The following is a 15,932-nucleotide window of genomic DNA, read 5'->3' as shown; positions in this document are numbered from 1 at the left end:
CAAATATAGGAGACCACAAGTCATTAGCTGATAGATAAGTGGTCAAAAGATATGAATAAAAATGTTCTCAAAGAAGAATTGCAAACTATTAACAACTGCTTAACAACAATGAAAGAATCCTCCAAAAAAGAAAGAAAGAAAGAAAGAAAGAAAGAAAGAAAGAAAGAAAGAAAGGAAAAAAGAAAGAAATCTCTATCTACAGTGCCTTGGAGCACAGAGCTAGATACTTAGTAGACACTTAAATGAAAAACTTGTTGATTGGTTGATTGATCATTCTCAATGGCAAGTTAAAGGGTCAAGGAGAATTCCTAGAAGAGGCAAGTCTTACCCTGTCAGAGTTAACTTTGTCCTGGGTCTAATACCTAGTTAAGGGGACAAATGGGACCTGACACATCCTCTACTGGTCTATTACTCTTTCCACTACATTAAACTGCTTCTCATCTATGTATGGTCTGAACTTTATACTTTCCATGAGCAGAAATACATTTAGATACAATCCAGTCTTGATTTTACAGGGGCTAATTATTCCAGTTGGCTGGTTATCTGGGAATCTTTTTGTCTCCTATTTCCCTTCTGCAGAGCAAATGTTGACTTTGATCTTTCATTAGTGCAGCTTACTTACCAGAGGAAAGGAGGGGAGGGAGAAGTTCAGTTTAGCTGCCTCTTAGCAACTCTGGTAAAAGTGAAAGTTTGATGACTGAGAGGCTTTGGGGTTGCCAGGATAGATCCAGTCCAAAGGACAGGTTTTAAGTGCTTATACAACATAACCCCTTATTTAGAAATAGGGACTGGGATACTTCATTGGTACAGGGAACTTGCTAATGAACAATGTGGGCTAGAAACTAGAGAGTAATTAATAGTTTTAAAGGGTTATTTTGGACATTAGAAGGTTAAGTGACTTTCCCCTTTTCCTCTTCATGAAATAAGAACTTGATCTGTGATTTCTTTGGTATAGGAAGCTCCCAATGAAGAAACTCTCTCTACGAATACAGGTTGGTACTTCCTCTGCAACTTACAAACTAGGCCATCTTTTGCCTCATTTCTTACCTAGTCTATAAATACTGCACATGCATCACCTCAGACAAACTGAAACCTGGGAAAGACCTTAGCTTAAAAAGGCCAAGGTCTCCCACTGCATCCGAGGCCATCACCAGTCATCTTGCCCTATGTCTTGCCACTGGACTCTGAGGACTCTGGAGGAGAGAGTGAGGCTGATGACTCTGCACAGCTCTGCCTCACTTAAATCCAGTTCAAGAGCAAGTCAAGACATCACTTTCCTGATTTCATTGGTCCTCTTCTAGAATGAAGGATAAACAACAATGTTAGAGAGTTGTGACCAGAATCATATAGCCAGTATGCATCAGAGACTTGGCCTAGGGATTTGAGGATAGATTTCTAGCTACTACATTGAGGTCAGCTCTCTATCCATTACACCATATTTAATCCCTTCCTCACTTAGAATAAAATCACAGAATGTTCCTGCTGGAAGTGACCTTAGAGCTCATTATCTTGTCTAGTTCCCTCACTCTGTGGGCCCCAGAGAGGACCCCAGTAACTTTTCTGACTTGATATTGTTTTCATTTTTCCACCAAAGATAAGCCTCCTTCTCCTCAGTCTGGAGCCCAATTGTTTTTCTCCAGGTCTCTTCTCTTGAGGAGACTGGAGTGAGAAGGCTATGAAGCTTACCTCTGATAAATCCAATCACTATTCCCAAATGCCAACCTTGAATTGCTATGCTCAAATACCAATCTGCAACCATTATTCAGGTTTATCATTCACAATTGCCAGCCCACAGTTGTTAGCACTTCTAAAACCAAAACTATGATTCTTACTTGAAAAAGAACCCCTTCCCTCGCCCCCGCCCAGGCTACATCATATTTGAATCACAGCCCTGTAGCCAGATTTCTTTAAAATCAGCTCAGCCTTTTACATAAATATTAAAAAACAAAGAGGGCAACAAGTCACAGAAGTATAAAGAAGAAGAAGGAGGAGAAGGAGGTAATAGGTCAGGTCTTTTAAACTGGCTTACCAGCTAGATATTTTTGGAGTTTGTGTTGCAGCTGAGAGGTGATAAAGAGAGGCAGGAAGGAAAGCCAGGTGACTGGACCTCACAGATATTCTGCACCTTGATAAAGGGACCATAGATTCAGAATATCTTTAGCTTTTTCAGGATCAGTAACTAGATTTTATCTGTTTGTACAGGTTAAGCATCACCTGGAGGTGATTCAAGCTATCTAAACTCACAAGAAACTGATACCAGCAGGCAAATGTATTCATATACAATGGGATCAATATCTGGCAGTTGGTTGCACAGGTTATTTCTCTGGGCAGCTTCATCAGCGAGACTAAATTCCAGATTAGAAAGTGATAGTGAATTATAGCAAAAAGAGTTGCTTTCACCAATGGTATAGTTGCCAGACGTTACAGGGAAGCAGATATGGTTCATTCTGAGGAAGAACTTTCTAATAATTACAGCTCTCAAGAATAGAGTTCATGAAGTAGTGAGTTTTCAGTCACCAGAGGTATTCAAGCAGAAGGGGCATGACCACCTGTAGTAATGATGATTTGAATTAGTTCTTCACTTCAGAGAATCACAGCACAACTTCACACATTCTCTCTCAATTTTCTTTTCGCCCAGATTCCATGATCCAATGAATTAGATGTTCCTTCAGAATATTTTCATGCATTAACTAGTGCCAGTCATCAAAACTGGAACACGTTTTCTTTTAGATAGTGTTAGGGGCATTTATTAAGTATTTACAGTGCTAGGCACTGACCTCAAAGCAGTCCTGACCTCAAGAGCTCACATTTTATTGGAATGGAAAGTAACATGTACAGAATAAATAGAAAACATTATTGCAAAATATATTTTGTGGAGAGAAACACTAACAAAAAAAAGAAAGTGGAGGGAACACTAACATTAAGAAAAACCTCATTTAGAAGGTAATGTTTGAGTTGAGACTTGAAGGAAAATAGGGATTCTAAGAGAAGTGAAGAGGGAGCATTGCTGTTATGGCTAACATGCCTATTCAAAGGCACAGAAATAAGAGATGGTATGTTTTATATGAAGACTAGCAAGTAGGCTGGTTTGGCTACAATGCAGATTGCATTATGGGGAATTAATGTGTAGTAAGGCTGAATAAGTAGGCTAGATCCCACTAGGGTGGGGAGCTCTCTAGGTGATCTGCTCATGTATGACTTTGGACCAGAACACAGAACACAAGGACACAACTGTTGCTCATGGGAGAGAGGTAAAAGACACAATTAGCTTTTCTTCATTCTGCCCAGCCTAAGTGAGGAGGGCAAAAAGATAATCATTTTTAGGACTAACACTGTCTATATATGTGGGTTAGACTAGGTTGCAACTGAGATCCCTTCCAACTTGCAAACCCCATGATAAACTTTTTCTGAGTGGGAGCACAGCCGTCATCACTTTACCGGTGAGGGTGCATGCCTAGCTTTGGTCCCTCTAAAAGATTAAGATAAGAGCCCTTGCACCCTAGAAACTACTCTTGCTCCCCATGGAAAGTTATTCTTACTCTCTGTTGTTCATGAACATGATTAAATAAGTTTACTTTAGGATATATATAGGATGAATTATTAGGGTGGTTGCAAATTTGAGCAAGCAGGAGAATATGAAGATTTCCCATGTTAATTTTTTATAAATACATTCATTTATACCAAGTGCAAGATATACACAGTATATTTTATCACAAAGATATGTATTGTGCATACTTGTATATATTAGTACACTCGTGTCTACTAATTAAACCTAAATGTGTCGACCTGATTATATACATTAAACAATTTCTTGACAATAAAATTGATGGGTTAGCTATCCTGATATCTAATAAAAGGTGAATAAAATAGGGAGTTCGCAAAAAAAGGTTAGTTTATGTTTTTCAGGGGGAGCCATAGATTGGCTCAGCAATCATCCAGGAGTAAATTCTCTATATCCTAACCTACCATTTTAGTCATTTTAGTCATTTATCCTAAATACAAATCTTCTCCTCAAGCCAGACTAGTCTCTATTTGCTATTTCCCTAAACATTGCATGGACATTTCTACCTCTGAACTTGCATTTGCCCTTTTCATCTAACTAGAATGTTAAATCTAACTCATTAAGATCCAATGAAACTCATCTATCTTTCTCTCTCTCTCTCTCTCTCTCTCTCTCTCTCTCTCTCTCTCTGTCTCATTCATAGCACTTGAATAGCACAGAATGAGGAATTTTAATAAGAACTAAGCCCATCTTTCCTACTGTCCCCACCTCAGTCTTAGCTGTTTCCTTTAGGAGTTCACCTTATGAATTTTAACTTTTGCTTTTGGTATTACATTTCATAGCATTCTGGCTTCTTGAGGGCACATAACTGTTTCATCTTTGTCTTTGTATCTCTAGCTGCTAGCACAGTGCCTCAGTACCTCAAGCACAGCATGTGCTTAATAAATGTTTGTTGACTGACTTTTGTAGGTAATCACAGTTACCGTCTCTGGGACCTTTTTGGTAGTTCCTAGGAGTTGGTGGTAATTCCTGGCATTTTGTGAAGATGGGTAGGCTTCAAAGACCAAAGTCTGTTCTGTGTCCAATAAACTTTAGGCCTTATCTGCTCCCTTTAATTGGCTCTCAGCTCCAATAGCTTGATCCAGTGAAATCAAATACTTAACTTATTTTGTGGTAGTAAAGAACTGAAAAAAAAAATGGATGCCTATTAATTGGTAAAGGGGTAATCAAATTGTAGCACATGAATGTAATGGAATTTTGCTGAATTATAAGAAACAATGAAAATGAAGAATTCAGAGAAGCATGTGAAAATTATATGACCTGATGCAAAGTGAAGTAAGCAAAAGTAGGATTATAATACATACAATGACTCCAGTGTTGTAAATAGAGTATAGATGTAAATAGAGATTAATATAATTTTTAAAGAAAAATAAATAATTACAATGATCAAAACTGGCCCATGAACATGCACCTCTTTCCCTTCTTTGCAGAAGTTGGGGACTATGGGTACGGAAGATTGCATACGTTGTCAGATTTGGTGAGTTTTGCTGAAAAAAAATTCTTTGTTATGAAGGACAGTGTGCTGGGTAAGAAGAATGGGAGAGATGATGTAAAAGCAAAAGATATCTATAGAACATTTTTATTGAATACCAAAAAAGAAAAATACTCAAGCTTAGTTACTTCATTTGGGAAGGGCTGAGCTTTAATGTCTCATGAGGTTGGTTTTTTTTAACTGATTAGCTGAGATATGTTTAAAGTCCTCCTCCCAAAGTCTCTGGGAGAAATAAATCAAATCCTAAACGAAGGGCAGTTCTTTGTTAAGTCATCGCTCTTCTAGTAACACAACCAATGGATGATATTATCAATTTATATACTGCCAATCAATCAACCAAGCACTTATTAATCACCTACTACTTGCTAGGGATATAAGGGCTCCTGGGATAGAAGGACAGAAGGGAAATCTTTCAATAACATTTTAATAATCATAATCAGATCACATGAATCTATATAGTATAGCTAATTGGTTCATGACCTATATTCACCCAGAAATGCTCTTAACAAAGACATTAAAATACCATGACAAGTTTTAATACTTAGTTTAGTTACTTAGTTTTAATTCTTTGGGGGAGACAACATATACATAAGAAGGCTTAATTAAAATGTTACAAAATAGGTACCAAGTGATTTGAAGGGGAGGGTATTAAGCAACTGGTTAGATCAGGAGAAGCCTCACGAAAGAGGCATTCGAGCTAAATATTGAAGGAGACTAGGGATTCTAAAAGGCAAAAGTAAGGAGGGTGTGCTTTACAAACAAGAGGGACAACCACTACAAAGACATTGAGCCTGAAAATTGAGGGCTGTGTAAGAGGAACAATGAGAAGGCCAGTTTGACTGGACTGAAAGACATGTGACAACCCAGTAAAGTCTGCTTTTCAGAATATCCTCATTCATGAAATTACTAAACTTTTTTTTTTTTGGAACTGCTATACCTGGCATTGATGATCTAAGAGGCGAGGAACCTTGACGCCTTGAGGCCACTCCCTGGAAAATGTGTTCAAGGTTAACCTATTGGTCTACTAGGGAACAATTATTATTACTTACTTTTCCTCTGTACACTTTCTTTATCCTTGCATACTGGGAAATTTCTTATAAATCCTAATTCAGATGAAGAGAACTTTCAAATTTGGGGGATTTTTTTCCTAGTGTAAGAGTGAATTCACATTTAATTAATTTACTTTTGATTGATTTAATCAAGACCCTGACACATCCCCTACCCCAAACTCCCTATAACAGTTTTGTTAAGTTTGGCAGAAGAAAGACTCGTCAGAATCAGTTTCAGTTGAGGAGTACTTTGGGCAGTGTTTTTTAAAAACCCAATATCTCATATAAGGAATGTTATCCTAGCACACACATTACCTTATTTCAATTTTTATTTGGGTCTTCCAATATTGTACAATCAGGAAATGCTTGCTAGATCTACAAACAACTATTACAGCAAACTATTCTAATTATTCTAAGCCTTTTAAAACTTGTCATGGTTTTTTTAAGTCACTGTAGTGCTGGGTCCACATAGGTCATGGAGCCATTAGCTGTATTATATATTAGATTCATGTGACCTGATTATGGTAATTAAAGGGCTATAGTTTTTTTTTTCTGGGCCAATAAAATGAAAATTAACTTCAAATTGATGTTTAGACTCTTGGATCTTCTAGCCTTTTTTAATTTACATTGATACTATCTCAGAATTTTCTTTTTTCTAACTGGTTCCATCCCAAATGGGTTACTATTTTGGTAGAGACATGTTGAAATATATAGGAGAAACAGAAGCAAAGTTGTATAAATAGGAGGAGGAGCCCCTCCAAGCCATCCTTCACTATAATGTGTTCTGCCAGACACTACCTAAGAAGGCCCAATTATTTTTTCCTTTTGGTCTGATCCTATGAATTCATTAGTCTGAAGAATGTTGAAACTCTTCCCACTTAAGGAGGTGATAGACTCTGCACTCTAACTTTGATTCTTTTTTTTTTTTTTTTTGGTGAGGCAATTGGGGTTAAGTGACTTGCCTAGAGTCACACAGCTAGAGAGTGTTATGTGTCTGAGGCCAGATTTGAACTCAGGTCCTCCTGGCTCTAGGGCCTATGCTCTATCCACTATACCACCTAGCTGCCCCTCTAACTAAAGAGTCTACTGGGGCACTGAGAGGTAGTGTTTGGTCACAAAGCTAGTATGTATCAGAGGCAAGGCTTAAATCCCATCTTCCTGATTCAATCCCGTATTCATTGAATAAATCAATTAACAAGAATTTTTATTGGGCATCTACTACTTGCTAGTCACTCAATAAACAAATACAAAGGATACAAACAATGCTTACTCTCAAGGAGCTTAAATTCTAGCTGAGGAGACAACAAATACAGGGTGTCTCAAAAGTCTTAGTGCAGAAACAACATTGCATTTCTGCACTAAGACTTTTGGGACAGCCTGCACGTATATAAGTATATAAAAACTAAATATAAATACTACCTATACATAAATATAAATACTACATACAGCTAGATGGCACAGTGGATAGAGCACCGGCTCTGGATTCAGGAAGACCTGAGTTCAAATCTGGCCTCAGACACTTGACACTTACTAGTTGGCCCTGGATTCAGGAAGACCTGAGTTCAAATCTGGCCTCAGACACTTGACACTTACTAGCTGTGTAACCCTGAGTAAGTCACTTCACCCCATTGCCTCCCCAAAAACAAACAAACATACTGCATATTGGGAGAGAGAACACTAGCAGTTGGGATAGTCAGGAAAGGTTTCATTTAGAATAGGTATCTTTGTGTGATAGATTCCTTTGGAAGTCAGGTAAAGATTATGATTCCTTTTTCAGAGTAATGTTTTTAAATGCATGACATAAATAGTATCACAAAGGAAACCAACTATGTTAAAATACAATTATGAAATTATTTTTAAATTCATGATCCTTTGTTAAGAACCTCTGGTAAAAGTTACTGCTAGAGCTTTGCTGTGAAGAAAGAGAGAGATTCCATGACATAGAGGTGGTGAAAGACTGAATTCCAAGCATGGAGGATGGCCAATGCAAAGCCATGGAGATAATAGATGGAGTGCTGTGATGAGAAGCAAAGAGAAGACCAGTTTGGCTGGATTACCGTGTGTAAGAGGGTAGGAATACACAATGAGGCTGGAAAGATAGGCTGAAGTCAGATTGTCAAGTATCTGCTATGTAACATGCTTACTACTTGTAAGCTAAACAAAGTTTATATTTACTTCTAGAGGCAATGGGGAGCCATTGAATTTTATGGGGAATGGTATGGTCAAATCTGAACTTAAAGAAAATCATTCTAACAACAGCAAAGAAAACAGATTAGAGAGGAGAAAGCCTTCAGGCAGGGACAATAATTTTGGTGAGAGGTGATAAGAGTCTGAACCAAAGTAGTAATTATATGAGTAGAGAGAAGAGGTCAGATGTGAGAGAAATATTATTGAGGTAGAATTGGCAAGATCTGGCAACTGACTGGATATATGGAGTGAAGAGAAGTGAGAGGTCAAGGATAATGCCAATGTTATGAATCTAGGAAAGTGGTTCCCAACCTTATTTGGCCTACCACCCCCTTTTCAAAAAAAAAAAAATCACCCAGTGCCTTCCTGGAAATCTACTTTCTTTAACTCTTTAAAGATTTTTTTAAAAATTTGTATCATTTCAAAAATATATAATTTTTTTATTTTTTTAAAAATTTTTTATTAATTTATTTTGATTTATCAATAATCACTTCCATATGCTTTTGAGTTTAAAATTTTTCTCCCCCTTCCTCCCTACCACCCTCCCCAAGACAGCACATAATCTGATATAGGCTATACATTTACATTCATATTAAACATATTTTCACATTAGTGATGTTGTAAGTAGAAATTAAAATCAATAGGAGGAACTACCAGAAAGAGGAGACAAAACTCAACAGAAGAGAAAAAAAAATAACAATTAGGCTTCCACAGTTCTTTCTTTGAGTGTGGATAACATTTTCCATCACAAGGCCTCTGGAGATGTCTTAGATCCTTGTATTGCCAGGAAGGGTTAAGTTTATTAATATTTTTCATCACATAACGTGGCTGTTATTGTGTACAACGTTCTCTTGGTTCTGCTCACTTCACTCAGCATCAGACCATACAAGTCTTTGCTGGTTTTTCTGAAGTCAGCCTGTTCATCATTTTTTATAGCACAATAGTATTCCATCACATTCATATACCACAACTTGATCAGCCATTCCCCAATTGATGGGCATCCTCTCAATTTTCAATTTTTTGCCACCACAAAAAGAGCTGCTATGAATATTTTTGTACATGTAGGTCCTTTTCCCATCTGTGTGATCTCTTTGGGATATAGCCCTAGAAGTGCTATTGCTGAGTCAAAGGGTATGTACATTTTTATAGCCCTTTGGATATAGTTCCAAATTGCTCTCCAAAATGGTTGGATCATTTCACAACTCCACCAACAATGCATTAGTGTTCCAATTTTCCCACATCTTCTCCAACATTTATCATTTTCCTGTTTTGTCATGTTGGCCAATCTGATAGGCGTGATGTTGATACAGCAGAGTTGTTTTTAATTTTTTTAAATGATACATCTTAAATTAAATAATTTATTATACATTTATGGGTCTTTTCCTGCATTGAAATTTTGATATTGCGATATTGCATCATGTAACCATATAGTATCATATTGTACACAAGTCATTATATGCACATATTCCTGCTGATGCATGCTGGATTTCCCTACAATGCTCAACAGGCTTGCCTGCCAACACTTGCTTGTTAAGACTTGTCAGTGGACTTGACCACTGATGGGTTATAACTTGCATTTTGTGTGTTTATTTGGAAAATAATGTAATCACTATGACTTTAACTGTTACACAACAGATGAAACATGTATGAAGTTTTTCAAAATTTTCTTATATTCTTTTCTTTCCTTATGTTTTCACTGCCCACTTATTTTTATTCAATGCCCTTCAACTGCACCAGAGGCTACCACCCCCACCCCCCATTGTTCTTTTCTGTTTGGAGCCTCCTTCTTCTTTCTCTACATTCTCTCTCCTTGTGACCTCATCAGTTCCCATGGGTTTAATTATCATCTCTTTGAAGACTCACAGATCTATATATCTAGTCCCAGTTTCTCCCTTGAGTGTTAGTTCCAAATCATCAGTTGCCTAATGGATATTTGAAACTGGATGCCCCAAAGCCATTTCAAAGTCAACATATCTGGAACAAAACTCATTATCTTTCCCCCTAAACTCTTCCAAATTTTCCCATTCCTATTTAAAGTACCACCATCAGAGCACCAGCCTTGGAGTCAGGAGGACCTGAGTTCAAATCTGGTCTCAGACACATAGCACTCACTAGCTGTGTGACTCTGGGCAAGTCACTTAACCCCAATTGCCACACACACACACACACACAAAAGTACCACCATCCTTCCAATTTCTAGTCAGAGGTTACCAAAGTGGGAAATGCCGCCCCCAGGGGGTGCTGGAACTATGAGTCCTGTGGAATTGTCTTGGATCCCTGCATTGTTGAGAAGAGCTAAGTTATTCAGAGTTGTTCATCTTACAATATCGCTGTTACTGTGTATAATGATCTCCCAGTTCTGCTTACTTCACTTTGTATCAGTTCATGTAAGTCTTTCCAGGTTTTTCTGAAATCCTTTTGCTTATCATTTCTTATAACATAACAGTATTTTATTACATTCATATATCAGAAGTTGGAGCTTAGAGAGTGGGGATGACTAAAGTTTCCATCTGCTGGAAAAGACAGAAAAGGATAGTATCAAGGTCACATTGAGGAGTTGATCTTGGTCTTGACAAGGAGAAAGACCATCTCACTATCAGAGATTGGAAGAAGAGTTGGAAATTATGTCCAGGGCTTTTGAGATTAAAAGAAGAGAAGAATAGGGAGCTCACATTAAATGGCTTCAATTTTCTCAAATTATATAATGTTAGAGGTAGCTGGATGGTAAGATAGATATTACTGGACCTGGAGTCAAGGAAAGGTGAATCCAAAGTCTGCCTCAGATACTTACTAATTGTGGCATGTCACTTAACCTCTGTTTGCCTCAGTTTTGTCATCTGTAAAATGGGAATAATATCAGCACCTACCTGTTGTGAGGATTAAAGTAGATAATGTATGTAAAGTGCTTTGCAAAAGCTTAAAGCACTCTATAAGTTCTCGCTATTATTAAGAGGTAGCTAAGTGGCACATACCTAACTGTTGGGAGTGTTGGATTTGGAGTGTCAAGACCAGAATTCAAATTCTACCTTGTATACTTATTAGCTATGTGACCTTGGACAAATCACTCACCTCTTTCAGCCTCAGTTTTCTCATCGATAAAATAGGGACAATAATGGCACCTATTTCCAGGGATTATTGTGACGTCTGTATGAAGTACTATGCTATATAAATGCTAGCTTTTGTTATCATCTACTAAATCATCAACACTTCCTTTCCAAAGTCCAATTAGGAAACTTCTTAATAGAGATTTGGGGTCAGGTCCAAAAATGGCTCCAGGGAGCTAGTGGTGGCAGAAAAGTACCAAAGACCCCAATACTATCTATTTATTGCCAGGCAGCCTCAAGACTTTGCAGATATATTCTACTGTAGACCAAAAAGGCCACTGTGATTGCTAACATTTATTAAACACCTAAACCAAGGTCTAACTTTAACTTCCAGATTCAATCTCCAGTAAGTAAATATCTTGGACTCTTAAATTCATAGTGCCAGAACTGGAAGGGACCTTAGAGATTAATTAGTCCATTCTTCATTTTTTTTTTTTAACGTGAAAATATCCTTTAAGAACATGAATCCTGTTGTGGTCAAAATTTACTATCTTTCAAAGGCAGTAATATTCTTTTGTACTTATTTGAAAAATCATTTTTTTATTTCCTTGAGGAGAGGGACTGTCTCACTTTTGATCTTTCATCTCTAGTACTTAGAAAGTTGCCTGACACACAATACCATAGGCAATACTAAAGTCTTGTTGGTGGCTTGGCTATAAATGTTCATGGCTCACTGATCTCACAAAGTACTTAGAAGTCACATTTTACATCATAAACTTTAAAATTGTTTATGACATAGTCAAGCATTTGATTTTCCTTTGTCCAAGACTGGTCTGTATTTTGTAGTGTTGTGTGTATGTGTGTATTTTAACATAGCAATATTTGAAATAAAAGATAACATGGTATAGTTGTCTACACAAACTTAGTCATACATTAGGCTCTTAATAAATGCTTGTTGATTGAAAGGGAGCATCAATTTGGCAGCTAAATGAATGATGGATTGGATTAGGGAAACAATGGATGCAGAGAGACCAATTAGGAGACAACTGCTTCATCACCCTGGCCATATTCACTCCTGCTGCTGCTCTCCTCTCCAAATCCTACCTCTAGAGACCATGCCCAGAAGAAGCTAAGCAACTCGGCTCTCAACTTCTTGGGACTACATTCTTTCCCTGGCCATTTACACTGCCCTTGACTTCAGACTTTGCCCTCTGCCACCCCCCCCCCCCACTCATTTTCTCTCTCTTGCATTGCCTAAGAAAGGATCTATCAATTGTTTTCACTGGTTTGACTCACTACCTCTGTGAATTCCCAAACTAAAACAACCTTCCCAGCCCCCTCTCACAATATGTAATGTCTCCTCCAATTAGCTCCTCTAGGATATACACAGTACTTGGCAAAGAGTAAGTGCTAACGTGGATTCATTCATAAATTAAGAGTCACTTCTTTCTGTGATGCTGAAGACATCACCAACCATTTACTGCTCGGAGTAAAAATAAAATTGTAAAACCTTTGTGACTATTGTAAAATGTGCTATCTGCAGGCCACAAAAATAAAGGGAAAGCATCATTATAAAATGCACTTTGAACTAAGATCTTTAATATTTCTCAGAAAAATATATTTGATCCAACATATAATTAAATTATCTTATACTGGCTCAGGAGATAGTATCCATGGCATGATGATAGTTTTGTTTAAAATGCATTTTTTTCTTAAAGGAACTAAATATGTAAGGAATTTAGTGTTTGATTCCTCTCTTTGCTACTTGAAAGATTGTACAACCTTTGAAAGGAATTTTCCTTGGCTTCTTCCATCTCCCTGTCTGCACTTGTTCCAATAGTTGTTACACAGGCTTGGTGTTAAGACTTAATTACTTGGAATAAATTTATGTCTCATAAAGAATAAAAATAAACATCCTATAAGGATAACACAGAAATCTTATCTAGAATTTTCAGCTACCATAAAAAGTTTTGTGTTTATACGTTGTTTAAACTCCTCTGGAAAATCAAAAGGTATTTTAGCCCGTGAGCCATCAGTTTGGCTTTCATCAAAGGTTTTGTAGAATTTATAAGGCACTTAGATGAAAGAAGCTACCAGAAAAAGGCAAGCATCATTTTGTCTTCATAATCCTCTACAATTTTCTTAGTACAGTCCCACTTTCAAAGTGCAAGATCAACACTCTAGTCTGATACAATAAGGCTTTTGTCTGCCCGCCCAGCTCTGGTAATTTTCTATCTTACAGAGATAAAAGACAGCTGCGAGACCCCAGGGCCAGCTGTGTGTCCAGAGCATTTAGTATCTCCACACAAAAACGGGCCTCCATCTATTCCTTTATTCGAGGTGAGCATTTACCAAGCGCCAACTAGCTCCTCTACTCCTCTTCTAAACAGGCTTTTTCTTTCCCAACTCACTTTCCCTTTCTTTCTCTTCCTCACTTTTTCAAAATCAACCGAGTAAAGGGGATTTAAATTCCATCCCGGAAGTTGGGCTCTCGCGCGCTGCACAGTGGGATTCGTAGTTCCGGATCCCCCTCCCTAACTGCCTTTTCCGCCCTTTTCCCGAAGGAAGACTACATTTCCCAGGAATCCCTCGAGAAACCCGCCTCCGTGCGCACGCGCTCTGCTGCCGCAGGATTTGAATCGGCGGCGTTGTTTTTGACGCCATATTGGGGCTGGCGGCTGGTGGGGAGAAGTCTTATAGGGGGGCGGGGGTAAAAGGGAAGCGGTTAGACAAGCCTTCCTTCAGCTGCCGCTGCCGTCGCCGACGTCGCTGCCGCCTCCTCCCAGCCATTCCCCCGGCATTTGTCCTAGCTCCACCGCACCCCAGACCGGCCCTGCCCGGCGAAAGTCGCATTCCGTCTTCAGACTTCGCGGGCCCCGAAGGGAGCCAGACCGGCTGAGAAGAGGGCGCATCGAGCCGGGGCGGGGACCGGGGTCCAAGGCTCCCCGGAGAGCGGGAGCTGAGGAGAGAGGAAGGCAGGCAGGAAGGCCCCCGGCTCGAGGCCCCCCCCTCCCCCGCCGACGCCGCCGGCTCTCGTCACCCCAGGCCCCCTCCCCACCCGCCCAGCGCCGGTCCGTGTGGCCACTGCTGCTCCCGCCGAGGCGGCGGCGGCGTAGTCCGCGTCCGCTGCCCCTCTCCGCCGCCCGGCCCCAGCGGGTCGCCGGCTCCCCTCCCCAGCTCTCTTGCGCCCCGCGCCCCCTCGGCCCCGGTCATGGCGTGCGGAGCCACTTTGAAAAGGACTCTGGATTTCGACCCGCTGCTGAGCTCGGCGTCACCCAAGCGGCGGCGATGTGCGCCATTGTCGGCGCCTGCCTCGGCCGCCGCCTCCCCGTCGTCGTCGGCAGCCGCCACCGCCGCCTCGTTCTCGGCCACCGCCGCCTCGCCGCAGAAATACCTCCGGATGGAGCCGTCCCCTTTCGGCGAGGTCTCCTCTCGCCTCACTACAGGTGGGTCTCCGGCCTCCGAGCCCGGGCGGGGGGGCGGTGGGGGAGGACCCCCTCCCTCGCACTCCCGTCCTATGCGGCAAGCATTGGGCGCCTGCTGTGTGCCGAGCCAGGCTCCTGGACTTAGTGTTGACCGGCGAAGCGCACGGGCCCTCAGGGAGCTTCCATTCCACTTAGAGGCCGTCTGGTGGAGGGAAGTGACCGAAGAAAGGCAGTGGCGGGGGTGGGGTGTCCTGCTCTGCTCTCCTGCCAGCCATGTAGAAAGTCCCATGCTTTATGTAGTAGAGGGTATTCAGGGTCGCGGGGTGGGGAGGGGGTAGAGGAACTTGTTTGTTTTAATTAGGCGTCCTGGAGACCGACACAATAGAGATGGCCGTGGGGGGGGGGGGGGGGCGCGGGGGTTTGAAGGGAAAGACGGGAGAGGGGCCGTGGGAGGAGTGGGAAGGAGGAGATCGGGTTTCTTAGGGCGGAGGACAGGAATCGAGGTGAGGAAGGGTAGAAACAGCTTCTGGAAACGACTCCCCGAGGGGCCTCTTACCCGCAACCTGGGGGAGCAAGAGAACCCTTTGGAGCGCCCGCCCACCCCGGGTCGATTTCAGCTATTGACTGTGAAATGGACCGGCCCAAGCCCAGGAGGCAGCACTTCTTGCACGCTCAAAGCTGGGGTGGGGGTGAAGGCCGGGGGTAGATGACCCTAGGGAGCGTGTGGGCCTGGCATCAATCGCCCACCGAAACGCAGATTCAGCTGAGTCTATGTCTATTTCATATATGGCAGGTTCAGCAACAAAGACAATGCTCTTTTAGGGCACTGAAAAATAAACCACATGTGTTAAGACCTTGAGTCATCCCGAAGTTTTTCTGGGGAATGTATTTGTATGTAGAATATTAGCTTAAGTTGGGTAATTAATTGCTTGGATGAGGAAAAGCCTTATCTAGCCAAAAGGTGTTGGGGAATGCACCCAGAGTGTTGAGTAAGAAAGGAATCAACCCCAAGCGCCTCAGGATATTTTCGTGTTTGGTTTCGAAACTACTGAAAGTGACGGAGGGTGGGGGGTGGGGTGGAATGCTTTTTGGCTGCTTTGTGTGTGCCCCATTCCTGTGCCCCCTACTTGTGTGTACTTTAAAAGCGCTAGTTGTCTTGGCACACACTATCAC

The 15,932-nt window shown here is 40.8% G+C and overlaps 1 protein-coding gene across 1 annotated transcript in view; it reads left to right on the top strand.

Annotated features, from left to right (window-relative positions):
- The first annotated feature begins 14,516 nt into the window (after nucleotides 1–14,516).
- AKIRIN2 (akirin 2) overlaps nucleotides 14,517–15,932 on the top strand; it is a 33,426-nt gene continuing 32,010 nt past the window's right edge. The window contains exon 1 of the mRNA XM_027855142.1: nucleotides 14,517–14,780. Within this exon, the coding sequence (XP_027710943.1) occupies nucleotides 14,546–14,780 (235 nt within the window). The 5' untranslated portion in view covers nucleotides 14,517–14,545. The remainder of the gene's footprint in view (nucleotides 14,781–15,932) is intronic.

The sequence above is a fragment of the Vombatus ursinus genome, unplaced genomic scaffold (genome assembly GCF_900497805.2).
Source record: "Vombatus ursinus unplaced genomic scaffold, bare-nosed wombat genome assembly UNPS02000582.1, whole genome shotgun sequence".
NCBI lineage: Eukaryota > Metazoa > Chordata > Mammalia > Diprotodontia > Vombatidae > Vombatus > Vombatus ursinus.
This window is presented reverse-complemented; position numbering and strand designations above follow the sequence as displayed.